The 18,879-nt window shown below is 34.4% G+C and overlaps 1 protein-coding gene and 1 non-coding gene across 2 annotated transcripts in view; both read right to left on the bottom strand.

The window, feature by feature from the left end:
- Positions 1–2,909: 2,909 nt before the first annotated feature.
- LOC117704739 (small nucleolar RNA SNORA38) lies at positions 2,910–3,051 on the bottom strand. Its single transcript, XR_004606274.1, has one exon. It is a non-coding gene; the product is annotated as a small nucleolar RNA SNORA38 (small nucleolar RNA).
- A 1,521-nt stretch (positions 3,052–4,572) lies between these two features.
- Positions 4,573–18,879, bottom strand: part of Fsip2 (fibrous sheath interacting protein 2) — a 72,395-nt gene continuing 58,088 nt past the window's right edge. The window contains exons 19-24 of the mRNA XM_034496493.2: positions 16,521–17,015; positions 15,167–15,258; positions 13,222–13,268; positions 10,091–10,134; positions 6,010–6,079; positions 4,573–4,782 (exon numbers count right to left, since the gene is read on the bottom strand). Of these exons, the coding sequence (XP_034352384.1) occupies positions 4,646–4,782; positions 6,010–6,079; positions 10,091–10,134; positions 13,222–13,268; positions 15,167–15,258; positions 16,521–17,015 (885 nt within the window). The 3' untranslated portion in view covers positions 4,573–4,645. The remainder of the gene's footprint in view (positions 4,783–6,009; positions 6,080–10,090; positions 10,135–13,221; positions 13,269–15,166; positions 15,259–16,520; positions 17,016–18,879) is intronic.

Below are 18,879 nucleotides of genomic sequence, written 5' to 3'. Positions count from 1 at the left end.
TTTATAAATGGATATTAGCCATAAAATCCAGGATCCTACACTGTATTCCACAGACACAAAGATGCTAAAGAAGGCAAGTGAAGATGCTTGAATCTCACTTAGAAGCAGGAATAAAGTAGTTGTAGGAGGCAGATGGTGCCAGGAAACTGGATGTGATGAGGAATGGAATGGGGTGTTCAGGATCAGGATAGATGGCCAGATGTCCATACAAATAAATTCAAATCTACAACTGGTGTGGGTGGGGAGGTATGGGCCATGTAGAGGACATGCTGGAGACCTGGGATAGGAGAGGTGTCCAGGGATCAATGATCATGATCGTACTGAGATTCACAGCATTGATGATATGGAACCTAAAGAGGATACCTATAGTCATGCAGGAACTTCAGTGCAGCAAAAAGGACACCAACCCTTTGAATCCACAAAGCTTTCAACCCCAAATTTATCCTGGATACAAGTAAATACAGGGACCTGAGAGAGAGCAGAGACTGAGAGAATGGCCAAGCAATAACAGTGGAAGGGAGTGATGGAGAGGGGTGAATAATATTAAAAAAAATTAGAAAAATGTTGAGGTCATCTTTTGTTATATATTGTTGATAAATACTGGCCCCCTAGGCCTGGTTGCTCCCAGGCAGAAGAGAATCTGCATGTACTATGTGACTTTGCTTCTTAAGTTAGAACTATTGTTAGATAATGATGCTGACAGCCAATAGTTGGGCAGAAGAGACACAGTGCAGGTTTGGGATTCCCAGGCTTCATGTAGGAGAAGAATCACCAGGTGGAGAAAGGAAAGTTGAGATAAGAGAAGAAGACATGGGATAAAAGTTTTAAAATCATGGCCATGAAGGCTTGGCAATTGGAGTTAAGAGCAGCCCACATGGAACATAGTAAGTAATAACTTGGGATCCTGAGAAAAGTAGATTGTAATAGCATAGAGGGTAGACATCTGCCCAACTCTAGTGCTGATTAAGGCTTATTATAAATATAAGGCCACTTGTATTGTTTAACCAGGAATTGAATAATTTCTACAATAGCAAAAAAGAAACTTTTTAGTGCCCATATGATAGTATGATACCCTTTGAAAAGAAATAAAACATTTCTATGACTCTAGAAACTTCTAAATGAAATTATTAATTTTTTATTTACTTAAGCAAAGGCATTTGATATGCTGAATCAAGTGTAGCTGGCTAGTTTGTATTGATATATATATATATATATATATATATATATATATATATATACATATATATATGAAAATTTTCATATATATCAATTTTTTATTAAATGTATACTTTTTGACTGTATATCTGTGGTTAGTAACAATTGTAAGCTTTGCTGCTGTACTGTAAAAAAGGGATCATGATAATTAAACGGTAAAAAAGGAAGAAACAAAGGCTAGAGAGATGATTTTGTGGTTAAGAGCACTTGCTGTTTTTCCCAATGACCCAGTTTGATTCCCAGTACCCACACAGCAGCCCACACCTTCTATAAAAGCAGTTTCAGACGATTCAATGCCCTCTCTTGGCCTCAGATGGCACTGTATTAAACAATGTAACTCACAGAAATGTTGTAAGATTCAGTCACTAAGATTCTTGTAAACCCTGACAAATAGCAACATGCAGTGAAGACCAGAGTTTTTCTTTATGATACTGGAAAATGTACAATTTGGTAATTTATGCTCAAAATTTATATTATCAATTTAAAATTTAATATAGTAATATATCTACCACTTGTCTGTTAATAAAGTTTATTCTTTATAATTAGAGTGCAAATTTTAAATAGAAAATTAATGACTGTCTCGTTGGGACTTTATTTAACAGGATTACAATAGTCTTATAAAGTGAGCATGGAAGTATTTATATTTTTATGTTGGGGTCCACACTAGCCCCACGTTGGGGCGGCCAAAAAATGTCGCGGCCCAAGCAAAATGTTGAGGCCCGGGCCGACCCACATTTGGGCGGCCACTGTATCCTGGCCCAAGCTGCCGCTCCAGTCCGCTGGTCGGGTCGGGGTTCAGCAAGAGAGAGTGAGGATAGACTCGAGGATGGAGACCAGACAGAGTGTGTTTCAATCCCGTTTATTCTTCAGTCTCTCTTCTTCTCTCCAAGTCCCAAGTCTTGAGCTCCTAGTCCCTAGTTCCTAGTCCCTAGTGCCTCCAAGTTCCAAGTTTTTTCTTCCAAGTTCTCTTCCAAGTGCCTGCTACCTAATGCCTAATTCCTACTCCAAGTTGTACTCTCTGAAGTGTCTCCTTCTCTTTTCTGTGTCTCCCTAATGTCTGATTCTCTACTGTCTGTCTCTGCCTTTTATATGTCTTACTTCTAAGCCAAGCCTCTAAGTTACACCTTTAATCATGCCCTTAGGTCTTGTCTCTAAATCTGATCTCTACACTTCTAAGTCATACTCTTAAGTCACACACCTTTAATCTCACGCACATTTAATCTCAAGGTATCTAAACCAAGATTATCGGAGTGCGCTCAGCTGTTGTAGGCTATTGTAATCCAAGTCACATGTCAGGGTATATGGCTCAAGATGGCTGCAAAGCTGATAGCTGCTTTCTGCTAAAAGTCGGCCCCCAACATTTTTATACTTTAGAAATGTTTAGGGATAATTGCTACTAAATATTCTTTGAGTACTGGCAGGCTACATCTATGAAGGCATAGGCTAGTAGGCCTTTCTATGGGATTTTTTTAATTGAAATTTGTTATTTGTCTACATTTTTAACTTCAGTTTGATTCTTATTTGACAGTTTCATATACCTCTTTCCCCCAATCTGTTATACAGCATTGTTCATAATGGCTTATGATTGTTTTTTGCTTCTGATACATCTTTTATAATCCTCTTATTTCATTTGTGTCTTATTTCTTATGTTAGGTAGGAGTTTCTTTTTTCTTTTTTTCTTTTTTTCATCACTCCTTTGTGGCATGGTTGTTCATGAGCCTGCCAGGGGCAAGCTGGTCCCAGACCTTTCCAAATCCACCTCATTTCTTTGCCTCTGATTCTTACTTCTTACGTATCCAAGGTCAGGGAACCAAAAACACGCCTTTGTAGTAAGGAGTTTATTTTTTCAAAGAAACTTTTTATATGTTGACTTTTGTTATCTATATGAATTATTTCTGATCTTATATCTGTATTTCCTTCTTTATGATAATTTTGGGATTAATTTGTACTTATTTTTCTGAATCATTGAGAGATAAATTGATGCTTTTCTCAGCTTTTTTATATATTTTTAATTGGTGACAATTATCTGTGTAAAATTCCCCTTTAGTATTCTTTTAAATCAACCAGGTCTGATTTACAATGTTCTCATTTTAATTTTTCTCAAATTATCTTTAAAATACATCTTATTTTCTCTTTCACTCAGTCATTGTTGAAGAGAATTTTGCTCAGTTTCGATGGATTTGTGGGTTTACCAGAGTGCTTCTTGTTATCGGTTACTATCACATTTTATCACACCATGTTCAGCAAAGATTCTTAAAAACAGCAATCCACTTGTTTAATGAATATCGATGAAAAGATCCTCCAAAAATTATCATAACATTCCAGGAGAGGCCCATGTCTGCATTCTACATTGTAAGCCTGGAACTAAGCCCTAATGTCAAAGAACAAATGCAGCCGTAGCAAGGATGAAACAGATGAACTTGCCAGCAAGAATAAGTAATGGCAAGCAGGCAAAATCAAAGCTTCCTGCCATATTTTATGTGGGCTACCCACAATTTAGAGTGGCTCTATTTGCTCAAATTATCTGACCAAAAAAAAAAAAAAAAAAAAAAAAATCTCTCACAGGAATGCCAAGCAATTTGCCTTTAATTGATTCCAGGACTCATACAATTCTTGTATACAGTGTCATTATATTTTCTTTCTCCAAATTTCTTCTTTTACTTATTATTAATAAATTTAGCATCAATAATTTTATTTTTTAAATCTAAATACTTTTTTCCTGTGTCAGTAAGTTTATGTTAACTCAACACAAACCTAGACATAACTGAGAAGAGGGAAAGTTAGCTAAGAAAATGTCTCTGTAACATAATCTGTAGTGAATGAAGTCTTGATTAATACTTGGTATGGATGGACCCAGTGGATCACTGTGGAAAGTACTACTAATAGGCTTTTGGTCCTTGTCTGGATAAGAAAATAGGTTAAGTAAGCCACAAAGACTGAGTCAGGGAGAAACAATGCTTCACGGATCTGTTGCAGTTTCTGTCTCCTGGTTCCTGTCCCTAACTTCCTTGTATGATGGACTGTTACCTGAAAGTTTATAAGGTATAATAAATATTTTCCATCCCAAGTTGTTTTTGGTTATAATGTTTTTTTTTTTTTTTCCAACAGAAACCTAGCTAGGGCATCACCTTCATTTTTTTCTAACTTTCTAGTGATAAAGATAGAAGTTTGCAAAAAACACTTCATAGGTGATGAACTGTATAATTTGTTGAAACATGAACTATCTGAACGTGCCTTAGACAGTGAAGTCTTTTTCATAATTGTGTTGTATAACTCATATTAGTTTTGTCACCTACATGCTAAACATTATGATATATCTTCTAAGATTTAAACAGAAACAATCCATTTACTATAATAATTGGATGATATGTTCTACTTTAAATATCATTTTATTTTATAGAGAATCACAATTTTATCATGTGGAGAAGCTTCAACACTTATCCTGGTGAGGTGGTGAGGAGGATTTAGGAATACTGCCGCTCGATCGGGAGAACACCTTTGATAGAGTTGAAGATACTTTTGCCAGCACTTTGGACCCTTGTTTGGAAATACTACTCCTGGGCACTTCTGTGGGAAAAGATATTAGTAAAAGCAGTTACATTACAATAGCGATCTAGAATTCAGAAACTGGCATTTGTAAAATAATCTGTGAAAGACAAAGCACTGCTGGCATGTTTTCATTTGATCTATTATGGTCTCCTGAAGGAATTTTGCACAGCAATGTCTTCATTGGCTGATCAACTTTTGTGAGGTCAAAGACCTTGCCCTAGGATCATACAGGTAAAATGAGCATAAGCAGGCAATACAATGCAATGATTTTTATCTTTCAGGGTTTAGTAACCTGAGGCATCTCTAGGTAGCTGTGTGAAGTCCACCTCTTATCTGTCCTGAAAACTATTTGAAAATACCTAATGAGCTGAACAGGGAGATATATCTCAATGCTCTGTACATGAATTCTAGTTTGTAGTTCTCAGGTAAAAGCACAAATATACTAAAATGCTGTCATTTCTCTCCTATTTTGCACACGTTTCCTTTTGAAAGTTTATGGGTATATTTCTTTGTCTTGTAAGATACACTGCATAGAAAATGAAAATGTCAGTATTAAGATTTAGTTTTTGGTGCCAGCTATTAATAACTTGAGTATGAAAGAAAATGTATCAATTTATGATTGATAACTCATAATATTTTACTTAATGCACTACCTATAACTTTCCAAAGTTGGGAATCTTTCACTATCCATATTTAATTTCTCATTTAAAAAAGCAAGCTCTGAGAAGGCTGCTAAGAATCTAGCATATTTCAATGGCCAATGCCTCATGGTAGCTCCACTGGCCCACTTACAACATCTTTATTACATCATCCACCTTGGTCTGGAAGAAATACATTCATGTGAACAGTATTGCTACTGAATGACTGTAGCCACCTTCCCCCTTTAAAAAAAAAAAATCACAGGGCTCTTTGTAGCACAGCAGCTATATAACTTTCGAGCACTTGTTATAGTTTTTCTCTTCAATTATTTCCACTTTATTTTTTCATAGTGTGTGAATAGCTAGTCTAACAAACTAACAAATGCTAGTCACACCATCTGTTGTCCCTTGGTGTCTAAAGACAATTTATGTAATAACCTGTAGATTTTTATACAAATGGTATGGATATTATTCCAATTGCGTATTAAAAATAAGCAAGAAACAGGTCACTCATGTTGGAAAGATCAATGATAAAACTTTTTGATTTACAATAATATTAAGAAGTGCTTTATTTCACTGATGGTTAAAAGTTTAGAGCATTTCATACCTGAAACATGTTCCTTTGGAAGACGTGCACTGCTGGCCATATGTTTTGATCCTTCATAGATGGTGACAAACTGCCAAAACACATTGACATACTTAGTCTTCAGACAGGAAAGATTACATATACCAAGAAATATCTAAAGATGTATCAATATTGAACAATTTTATGCAAGTGAAATCTGTCTTTTTCCACATCACATAAGCCTCCTCTGAGACCCAGAAAAGTGAATTTTTGCCAGTTATAGTTCTTAGTATTTGTTCTTGTGATGAATTTTGATCTTGGCTATAAGCCACATGACAACCAAAGGCTAATGTCTATTGACTCTTGGGAAATATTAGCTGCTTATTGACTGCCTCCTTTGCATTCATTGCAATAAATTGAAAACATGTTTCTGAGAAAAGATAAAACAATAAGGGAAAAGCCAAAATGCTTCACTTCACAACTCTCAGGTTTCTCTGTGGAGAGTTTAGCAATTTATAGGTTATGAAGTCATAAAGTCAGTTGTTTTGCCATTACCAGGAACATGCCAGATACTGGCTTTATTCTGGAGACTTGTGTCATTTCTTTGAATAAAAGAGCAGTTAACTGTCTCTAAAAGGTAAGATGCTGCCGTTGCCAAATTTAAATTCTCAAAATCTTTTCTCAATATAGTTTGAAGTACTCAAGAGAAACTTCAGACAGACATGTATGTACTGCTTTTATTAAGTTTGTATACATAATTTCTCTCAGCCTTTGACTCTTAACAGAACCTCCGCATTTTAATCATCTGGTTATAATGTTCTAGGGCTCTGGTCTCCTTATATGTCATGTTTCATACCCTTTAGGATTGCATCCACTTCTATTTTTTCCAAACAATAAACAAAGCACAGAAACAAAACAAAACCAACAGGTCCACCCCAGACATTAGGCCAGCTTGGAAGCTTTACATTCCCAACCAGACCCCCCAAAGCTTTCAGGGACTAAACCACCAACCAAAGAGTACACATAGGGGGGGACCTTGGCTCCAGCTGAATATGTAATAGAGGATAGCATTGCTGGCATAAATGGGGAAAGAGGCCCTTGGTCCTGTAAAGGCTTGATGCCCCAGTATTGGGTAATGCCAGTGTGGGAGGTGCGAGTGGGTGGGTAGGGAGCACTCTCATAGAGGTGGGGAGAAGGGAGAAGGGGATAGGGAGCTTGTGGAGGGGAAGCTGGGAAGGGGGATAACATTAAAATGTAAATTAATAAAATAACCAATAAAAATAAAAACAAAAGCAAAAAAAAAAAAACTCTTTCAGAAATGGAGATGCCATCTCAAAGCAAATAGGGCAGCAGAGAACAGCCCATTTCCTACTGTCCATGAGTTTAAGTATCAAGACCTTCTAAGCAAACTTCATCCTATCTTTTCTTACATTTCTCAGCCTAAATACCTACTATTTATTTTCAGGTAGTGAGTATTGTCGACAATTTTCAGGTGTAATCAACTAATTGATATGTGTATATGACGAGACCTTATGCAACTTTATTTAGAAATGCACTGAGTAACAATTTTAGCCATACTTTGGGTATGGACAAGGTATTAAACAAGGAGAAAGGAAAGGAGAAGAAGGGTGTAGACTAGTTAGGAATTTAGCATCATGCAAAGAATGATAATGACACCCAAACTAGAATTTCATGGCCCCACTTCCATTAACATATGATTTTAGTTTTTGAAAGGTATGAATTAAATGCAATTAGAGATTGTTAAATAGATGCTTATACCCATAAATAAAGATTAGTTTGAGTACAGAAGCAACTAGTTTCTTTGAAAAATTGGCGACAGTTTCTTAAGTGTTATAGAGGAGTTTATGTATCATGAATTGGATCTGAAATTGAACTATTTTGTAATACTAGAAAACTGTTGAATCACTAGTGAATTTGTTTTTCTCTATTAATGGATGTGGGAGAAATTACTAAACTGAATTAAATAAACTGAGAAGACACTGTAAAAAAGAACAAAACAGAAGATACAGCTGGATCTATTAAATTAAAAAGGTTGAGGAATAGTGCTGGTATAACAGCTTTAACATTAATTGCTAGCACCAGTGCTTCTGCAATTGCTGTGACACAAGAAGTTAAGACAGCTACTTTTGTTAATCATTTAGCAAAAAAAAAATGTTACTAATGTGTTGAATATATAAGAGAATTTAGATAGGCATTTGGAAGAATGAATGGATATTCTTTATACTATTCAAATTATTAGAAGGAGGTTCAGAATTTAAGGGTAAGAAGCCATCTCGAGTGTCATGCCAAATACCATTGGATTCATGTTAGTTCTAAACTTTACAGTGGTAGTCGTTATAATTAGGAAGAAGTTTAAAGACATTTGCAGTGTACTTGGCATAATTCTAACACCTCTCTGGATGTTTTAATGTTACATAGTGAGCTTATGAATTTCAAGAATGCTGTTCTGCTGAGTGTTGATGCAGTAGATACTGCTGATAAAATTACCCAAGGCCTAAGGTCAGTATTTCTATTATGGTCAAGCTTGAAGAATGGCATATATAGCTTGATCATGCTAGCCCTTTTTGTCCTGGGAATACTTTTATTCCTGCCCATTGTGTTAAAACTTGTCTTTAACAATATGAACATATTGGCAGCCAAAGTACATGGGTTGAACCTGAAAATGGACCTCCAGACAGAGTTATTAAATTAACAGGCTGGCAAGCCAAGGACAGGTAAGAGACTGCACAGAGCCTTACCAACCTAAGATAGAAGTACATTGCTTTGGATAATGCATATTTCATGATGGGTAAGGAAGGCATTCTTGTCAAAATGACCTAAGACAGGCTCAGTCTTGTTAATGAAATAAAAAAAAAGGGGGAGAGGTGGAGAGCTTTTAGGGCTGCTTGGCAGGAATCCGACATGGGCCAAGGACAAGGAAATGGGCTGCTTGGCAGGAATATGACATTGGCTAAGGACAAGGAAGTAGGCTTCAGGCAGGAATCTGACATTACACTAGAACAAAGTAATTTCAGGTAGGAATCTAAATCTTAGGCTAGAACAAAAGTAATTCCTGACAGGAATCTAAATATTAGGCTAGAACCAAGAAGTAAATTCAGAAAGGAATCTAAATTTTAGGCTAGAACAAGAAAGTAAGTTTCAGACATGAAAATGACTTTGGGCTAGGACAGGGAAATGGGCGCAGATATTTTGGTTATCCTCATAAGCCCTTAGAAACAGTGATCTCGGGAGTGTTCACATAATTGGGTTTAATGCCTTGCTTGTTCTTTGACTATTTGTGTTTATTGTCTTCCTTGTTCCTTGACTATTTGCATCTACTGTATTGCTAGACCCTCAACCTAGAACTGACCTTAATACATGCATGTAATTAAAATGGTATAAAAGCAAAAAGGAGGAGGGGGATGAGATATGGGTTTCTAGGGAGGGGAAATGGGGAAAGGGGATGACGTCTAAAATGTAAATATATAAAATATCCAATAAAAAAACAAAAACAAAAACAAAACAATAAAAAACAAAAAACCCAAAACACACACAAACAAAACAAAACAAAACAAAACAAAACAAAACAAAACAAAACAAAAAAAGGTTGAGGAAGTGGAAAGCTCCCCAGTCCACACCATGTAGGAGTTAGCTTCATGTAAAGTCAGTTTGTAAAGAATACAGAAACATAATGGAGCCAGGCATTCATCACCCTCTTGCCCATCATTGAAATTACCCTGTGTGAGCCGTCTGTATGTACTGCATCATCACTGGACCCTTAGCACTAGACAGAATCAAGTAACTCTCATGTTTAGGCTTTTCTTCCGAAACTGAAAGAACTATTATTGGAACTGAAGCTAGGTGCTGAGAATCAGAGGCTCACTGTCAAAACCACTGAACTCTGATTCAACTCCAAGGCCAAAAACTTTCATAAAGGAGTTTTCTGATATTAAGGACAGTTCTCATTTGGATAAGAGATTTGAGTGTGAAGGAGTTGTGAATCGGGAGTGTTTCCTGATGCTCCTCAATAATGCCACTTGGCATCTGACAGAATTAGAAAATTGAGATATTTAACAACTGGACACCATAGTACAGAAATTAGAGGATATTGAAAAATATTTACCTCAATACTTTTTGAGTTTCCTTCTTGTGGTTCCTGACAACTTTCTGTAAAAGGCAGAAAAAATATTTCTCTTACAAATATAAATAAATAATACATATAGGCATAAATATACACATACATTTATTTGTTGATACAAAGAAAATGCTTTCACCTTAAATCATTAAATCATATAATATAGGCATATAGAGTTATTATCATTTTTAGTTAATAAAATTGGAACAAATTTGACACAAATGAGAACCCTAGAATATAGAACTTGTATTTGTCTTCTACTTGGAAATTATGAAAGATGATTGTGATGCATCAGGAGATAAAAGCTCAAGCCACACAAACCCAGTGCCAGTTATTCTTTAACCTATAAAAGAAAGATTATCTTCATGATAAATCTTAAGATGCCTTTCAACTTTAACATGCTTTTATGTTTATTTACTTACAGAAGTTAAAATGAGCCAGGCATACTGGCACGCACTTTTAATCTCAGCAGAGGGGGTCTAATCTTTGTGAGTTCAATGTCAGCATGGTCTCCATAGCAATTTCTAGTATAGCCACAACTACATAGTAGGATCTTGTCCCAAAAACAAAATACACACACACACATACACACACATGCACGCACACACAGAAAAAAAGATAGTGAAAATGTTTTAAATGGGGAATCTTTGAGTCAGTATTCAGAACAGCACATCATTGAAACACAAGGAATTAGAAATAACTTTGCAAGCAAAGTTTCTGGGAGACACTTGGGCAGTGAGTCAAGTTATCTGCCAGAAAAGAAGTTCGGTTGAGTCTTAACTTTCTTGCTTAGAACTTGCTGAAGAAGTAAATCTAACTTTTCTGCCTTAGTTTCATCATAATCAAAATGGAAATGAGACTATTTATTTTGATTATAAGATGACATGAGGGAAGATGGAAATATAGTACATTTAAGTACTATATACTCTATACATATGAAGTCATCAAAAACTATCACAGTAAATATAAATAATCCTTTGAGAGCAATATAGATTTTAGCAAAAAGAGTAAAGGCAATATTTCAAGTAAATAAGAATGACTGAGATATCTGAAAAAAATTAGTAACTTTATGATTGATTAATTATATTCTTAAAGAATTTGATTCTGATTTACATTGTATACAACTGAACTGAGTTTTGCTTTGAGATGATTGAAAATAGTTGGGTTTCATATGAGAGCCATAATTGTAACCATCAGTTTATGTTTCTACAGTACATAGGCATTGGACTTCCAGGATCATCTAAGAAGCTGCTTTGATTAAGGAGTGTATAAAAGTTCTATTAATTTAAGCAGCTCAGCTATTCACAGTAGAAATTTTTATTTTATATTGTATGAAACTAGGAATAATTATGTTCAGTCTGACCTCTCCATTGAAGTTTTTCCTGAAATATCCAGTTGCCCAAGTTATCTCAGCTTAACTATTTAATGGATACTCTAATCTCATAACTCAAACAGTTTTTAAATTGTTCCTCTCCATTCCTTTAGCTTCATCCATATCTTGTATTACTTAATATTTTTAATTTCTATATGTTAATATACTGTTTTAGACTTTAATGGAAATCAATTTAGCAAGTTTGCATTTGACAAAAAGCAGTCAGGATCAAATAATTAACATAAATGCTCTTTAGACAACTGCATGGGAGAAAAGGAAAGTAAAGACATGGCTTAGGTAATGCCAAAGAAGGCAATAAGTATCATTTTCTGGGACTGTGATCAGAAGAGATTGCTCTAGGAGAGCTAAGTGGGAAAAGTCTAAAGAGAGGAAGGAATAAGGCAGACTAAGGGGGAAGAATACTCCAGAAGTCTTGGCAAGAGAGTCTGTAGGATTGACAGACAGCCAGGGAGTTAGGAAGTAGAGTTTGCTTTTGTAGAGGAAGCCACAAGAGAAATGGAGGAAGAGATAAGAAAGTTAATTGGGCTAGTATGGGCTAATGATGGAGAATCTTGTAACCATTGGAATGTTTTGAAATTATGTCAGTAGTAAAATGGGAAGGACTTTTCCACCTGGATTTATCTGATGTTCTTATCATTGGACTCTTCACCTCAAGTTAACATGTAAATTCTCTAAGAACAAGCTTGGTCAATAATGTTCACACGTGGGATATTATAATAAAATTAAAAAGAAAGAACAGTTTGATGAATCTTCAGGTGACTTAATGAAGAAATGACTTAGTCAGTGAAAATATCACTGAAGAATATAATATATGTAGTCCAAATATCAAAGTAAGACAAACCAAAATAAGACATAAAATTTAACCACAGGGTATGGGCCTCAGTTAGACTCTTAGACAATTATTTTATACTACAGAATAAAAACAAAGAAGAGAGTTAAGCAGTTCCATGATGAATCTTATAATCTATGATCCATAACTCAGGAATCTAACTGCACATGACCATCATGTCTACAGATTTTGGTATGATAATGATGTTCAGACAGGATCATCACTCAAAACAGTGAAAAGGATTAAAGGTGTTTCCTGAATAAGTTGCAGAGCAGTAGTCAGGATAAACTTGTGGATTGAACTTCAAGGCCATGCTGTAGTAAAAACGACCCCTATACCTCTCATCTATATTGTTACCATTTAATCAGATTTATCTCTTGAGTTCTGAACAAATATTGTACTAAAACACCCTAAATATGTGGCTAGCATATTTATCATCCATAAAAGATGATATTTTAAAAACCCTAAACAGTTCATTCTAGCCAGATTTTAATGTGACCAAATCAATTTGGTCTTTATAAAAGGCCTTTTGCGTCTTAGTTGGAGTAAGCTCTGATACAAAGGAAGCATACGTTTTCAATAAGGAAATTAGATCCAGTTATAGCCTAGATATAAGTTAGCATATTAACATACTTCTCTTTTTACAGGCAGATGGTCAGTATAAATTTATATGCTTCATACCAGATTCATATAAGACAAAGTATTAAGCTTGTTTCAAGAGATGGTTGAACTGATAATGATCCCTTCCTAAAAGTAGCCCCACCTAATGGAAAAATAAACTAGTATCACTTTCAAGGTTGATAACTAACATTTTTTTAACTAGGAAACAATTAAGTTATCAATATAGTCAATAAATTTTCTTGTTCATCAATTTTTAAAAGTAAAAAAAAATCCAACCTTCTAATGCATTAGCCTTTGGATCTGGTGTAAATTCTTCTGCTTCGCTAAAATAAAAAGAACAAATTTTAATATGAATATTTAATAAATGAAGAAGCTACTGGTTAACAACAATCTGCCATTCTTCATATGGAAGCAAACCACAGATCTTGGTTGCCAAAATTCAAAATGTAAGAAGAATAATTTATAAATTGATTTTCCCAATTTTAAATGTATGACTAAATATACATAAAACTGAACACCTTAGAAACTTGCAATGTGCTGTTTCATGTCATTCGAACATTTACTTGGCACTGCAAACATCACTATATTTCACTTCCTGACCATGTTCTGAGCTTAAACACTAACACCGAGGTTTGTTTTTTGTTTTTTTTGTTTTTTTTGTTTTTTTTTTTTTTTTGCCTCTTCATAAAATCACTTTTACTTTGTGTCTTCAGGATTTTGAATAATACAGATAAGTAGAGTCTTAATCATATTCATCATTTTGTGACTTATGCTAATTAGTTCAATGCCATCCATATTCATGAATAGCATAGTATGTGAGGATTTTCTTTAAATAGTAGATAATATTCTAAATAATATGCAATACAACTTTTGCTTATGAATTCACCCACTGATGAACACTGTTGGTTGCTTTCCTAATTGGTTTATTGTGAATCATGCTGTTAATGATACAGGTTAACAAATACCCATTGCAGTGCCTGCTTTCAGTTCTTTGAGGAATATTCTCAGAATTGCTGGGTCACTTGATAAGTCTATGTTAACTTATTTAGGAAAGCTCCACACTGCTTTTCACAGCAATTTCAAAATTGTATAATGTTACCATCAGTGCATAAAGGTTTTGGTTTCTTTGCATCCCTCTTTCTTTCCCTTTCCTTACTCTCTTATCTTCCCCCCCCCCCGCCGTTTTTTTCAACTATTCTCATCAGTTCAAAATGGCATCTTCTGTGATTTTAATTTGCATTTCCGTAGTGATTAGTGATGTGGAGTACCTTTCGTCTGCTTTTTCTATACCACTTTAGAAAATTGTAATCTTAAAATATTTTACAGTTTTTTATTGTTTTGTTGCTTATTTTAGGTATTGGGAGTGGTTTGGATATTGACACCACATATATGTATGTGTATATATACACATACATATATATATACATTCATGTATATATATATACATGTATATACATATATATACACACATATGTATATACATGTATACATATGTATATATATACATATGTATGCATATGTATATATAGTATATATACGTGTATATATACATATATATGTGTGTGTGCATATGTGTGTATATGTGTGTGCAATTTGCAACTATTTTCTATTCTTTGTATTGATTTTTTTATTCTGATTTTGAATCAACCATTTTTGTCAGAACACAGTATATTTCTTATTATGTTTAGTAGTTTATATTTTCACTTTTGTAGGTTTTTACATTAATATAGCTAGTTTGTATTGTTAAAATGAATGAGTGCGCCAACTAAACCTTTTACCATGTTGACTTCAGATTCTTCTTGTAAGTCGGGGCTATATATTATAACCTTTAGATTACTAAACAAAAGTAAGCAGTAATCTTTCTGGGCTGACAGTATACTTTCTGGTACTGACCTATCAATGTCCTTCAGGTTTTAATAACAACTATAAACAACAATACTCTAATACTCTATTACATCAGCAATGATCTGATCAAAGACATTTATACACTGGACTGCAAGTGTTGAAATGAGTATGTAGAGACTAGGTAACTAGAAGTACAGAATCACTGGCAAGAAGAAACTTAAGATGTATAGTGGAATCAAGGATGGAGAATCAGAAGTGAAGAGGTTTTGATCCTGGACACTTGGTCAACTACACATTTACTAGCAACCCCATTCTTGCCATAAGCCCTGGTTTCATTTCATGCTTTCACATTTGCAGTGCATTAAATTTTATGTACCCAGAAAGGAGGTCTTCTTGGTTGTATGATGATGTGCTCATAATTCTGTGTATGAAGTAGTGCGTTGGTTCAGGAGCAAGGATTTCTTCTTTCTGTAATATTATAAATCAGGTATTACAAACAACAGAACTCAATATGTACTTTCTCCCTCATTGGCATTTTTATATTCCAATAAACATTTTAATGAAAAGAAGGTTTTAGATAGTACTTAAAATATTCTTTAAAAATTAAAGTAAGCTTTTGTAGTAGTATAAGTTTTTGAATGGTTCTGTGAAGATATTCTAAATTATGATACTTTGTTTTGAATATGGTTTAAACATAAATGTAGCACAGATGTTGAAGAATGTAAAGTTCAATATTTAGACTTTAAAGTATTTTATTTACAGTATATTGCACTAAATAAAAGAGCAGAGATGGAACTCTAGGCATCTCATAAGCTTGTTTGAACATACATTTTAACAGATACTCTGCTCTATGTGTTAAAAAACCATGTGCTTCTGATGTGACTGAAATTACATGTGTTTATTTTCTGTGGTTTACTACAGCTTTTGTGTTAGCCTAAATACAAAAGTACAAAAGCTCTGTTAGGATGGTTAATTAAGGCAATGGTCTCATTAGGAAATCCCACATCATATAATTTCCAAAAATATGATTAGTACAGACTTTTGGACAGGGTGAAACCAAAGGCACCATTGAGTTTCTTATCATTTGGCAGCTTGGATGCAGTAACATGGACTGTATCCCATCATGATTAAGAAGTTTAAAGGATGTTAAAGATACTTTCAATAATTTGTTACATTTAGGTAGGGTCTTGAAAAGTATGTAAGAAGAGCATTCACCTTTTAAAACTTAGAAAGGTAATGCATCTATCAAATGAAAATCTGAATTAAAACCTAGGTAATGGTTTTCTTTTTCTTGTTGTTTCCAGTGGTATGGATTGGGGCCAGGTCTCAACAAATGCTATGAAGCAATCTGACTTTCCACAGATCATTTATAACTTCCTTCATCTGGATTTTTCCTATTGACATGAAGTTCTCTATGGATGTCCATCAAATATTTACAGCCTCAATACAAAATTCAAATGTATTGTTACAAATTAACAAGGTTGAGTTTCCCTTAAGCAGTTTCCACTTTCCATTTTCCTTCTGCTAGTTGTTCTAGATTTCTTTCCATCAAATACTTAAATGAGTTTCATGTTCTGTTAATTATCTAACCTATACTATATATCCACAGGCTTATGTAGATAATGATTCTACTTTAAGATACTTTGCTGTGTAGTCAGGTGGAATCCTAGTAACAGAATGCATGAGGTTGTTTACTTTCCCAGCTGATGGGAGTTATGCATGTCACCTACCTTATATTGTAACTTATCCCTAGAAGAAGCTGCTTCTGCCACGCTTTTGGAAGTGGGCATGTCAAGCTCAGCAACAGCTCTTTTAACACATGTCTTGTTAGATTCCACTATCTGACTTTCAGTTGCTTCAATACTTTCAATGTTTTCGCCAGATGTGGGCTGGCAGCACTTGCTCAGTGCTAAGAACTTTTTCAGGCTGCTGGTGCTTGTTGTCATCGTGGGAGAAACAACTTGGCTTTCTGCAGGCTTCCCAGCTTGTTGAACATGACCTCTAGCTATTTTTCTTAAGCACTGGTCTCCAACAACTTCGCCTAGGACAATTTCCTCATCATCAGAAACCGTGTCCTCTCTTAAGCTACTATCTGAATCTTTTTGACCGATATCATGAGCTACTAGCCGAATGATAAGATCTTTTTTGTTGTTAATATCTTTCAAAAGCTCTACTCTGGTGATATCAGGCCTTCTTATGTTTTGAAACGAATTTCTGCCAACAGCCTAGAATTGAAAGTACAATAAATATTTAGAAAAATATATTAGTAACTTTTCTGATATTACTTTGCATCATAATTCTTATTTAAGATTCCTAAATTTAATCTAAAATATATCTTCAAATACCATTACTAGTATATTTTAAAAGAATGATATAGATAAAAATCATATGCAATGTTTGCTTGTATATGCCATTATTTTTACATTGAGATGATATAAAACTATCAAAATTTAACCCAAATATTCAGTCTAATAGAATGGCTTAAGCTTTGTATATTATTTTAAAATGAACTTTCTGTTTTTGATTTTTTGTTGTTTCTCTTAAAAATTGTTGTAGAACTACTTGTATTTTTCTGTAGTCAATAAGGAACTCTAAAAATATCTAGACATCCTTTTTTTAAAAGAAATGTCAAGATGTTATAAGTGTACCCAATTCTACTCATAAAAGTAATGACACATTATAATTGTGATCTTTATACTATCTTTTTTTAACTTCATAATACAATTTTTTGTTTTTCGCAAAAACATATGTAATCTTCATTTCTTTCTTATACTCCACTCAAATTTTCTCATTTACTACTTTATTATAATAGATAAATCAAGAAATGGTAACTATAATTCAATAACCAAATCACATTATTTCTGTAGCCCTTGGCTATATCATAGCAATTATTTTAATTATTAATTAACATTTTATTCTTATTTTATTATTAATTATAATTATTGTTTGACTCAATCTTTTTTTGCAACTTTCCAAGCTATATTTTCAAGTGATAATGTCTTAAAAGTATCTTCTGAAGAAATTAACTATTTAGAAGCAACTCTTTAAATAATCTAAGCAACTTAATTAAATGTAATTTATTACAGTGCAGTTTTCCACTTTCTAGTAGTTGTTACTACTGGAATAACTCTGAGGATAATCTTGTGAATCTTATAATCATCAGGAACTTCCTGAGACTTTAAATTTTATTTAATCCTTGAGTCATATCTGTCTAAAAGGGAATGTTATATTTTTGAAGAAATAGCTAAATATCTCCACCCTTAATAGTGAGTTTCAGGTTGACCAGGGCTAAATAGTGGCTATGTCTTTAACTTAATAATTAATCACCCACTCAATCAATCGCTAATTAACTTATTATTTAATGGAGATTTAACTAATTAAATTATTTTTAAATAATTAATTATTTAATAGCTAGTTAATTATACATTAAGACTTAATTTAGAGATTTTCAGAATCATATTGGAAAAAATTGAAGCATTTATATTCCAGAGAATATAGTTTTATACTTGGGTCAATGACATGGCACAGATTACACACTTAATAAAAACACAGAATTCAGCATCTGGTCTGGGCTCAAGCACTGAGCAGATCCTGGATGGCAGCCCTGTCCCCCAACCTCTCAGAAACCAGAGGAAGAAGGGGGCCTCCCAGGATCTCTAGCCCGGGCAGTATCTTAGGTAAGGAGACAGCAATGCCCACCTTAAACAGGGAGTAACTGAGACCCACCAGGACCCAGGAAGTCACTCCTGGCCTGGAGCACTGGTTCTTTCCTGTCTGTACCTGAGCACTGAGCAGATCTTGGGCCCCAGATCTAACCCCAGTAGTAATACCCACCCCACACAGTTCTGATACAACCAAGATAATAGGAAAGACAGGCTCCAATCAGAGACAGGGCAGGTAGCACTAAGGAGATCCAGATGGCAAAAGGCAAGTGCAAGAACGTAAACATCAGCAACCCAGGGTACTTGGCATCATTGGAACCTAGTTCTCCCACACAAGAAAGTCCTGAATTTCCCATATCACCAGGAAAGCAAGATTCAGATTTAAAATCACTTCAAATGATGATGATGGAGGACTTTAAGAAGGACA

Source organism: Arvicanthis niloticus, chromosome 2 (genome assembly GCF_011762505.2).
Source record: "Arvicanthis niloticus isolate mArvNil1 chromosome 2, mArvNil1.pat.X, whole genome shotgun sequence".
Lineage (NCBI taxonomy): Eukaryota > Metazoa > Chordata > Mammalia > Rodentia > Muridae > Arvicanthis > Arvicanthis niloticus.
The sequence above is the reverse complement of the archived record's forward strand: the minus strand, read 5'-3'. Positions and strand labels throughout refer to the sequence as shown.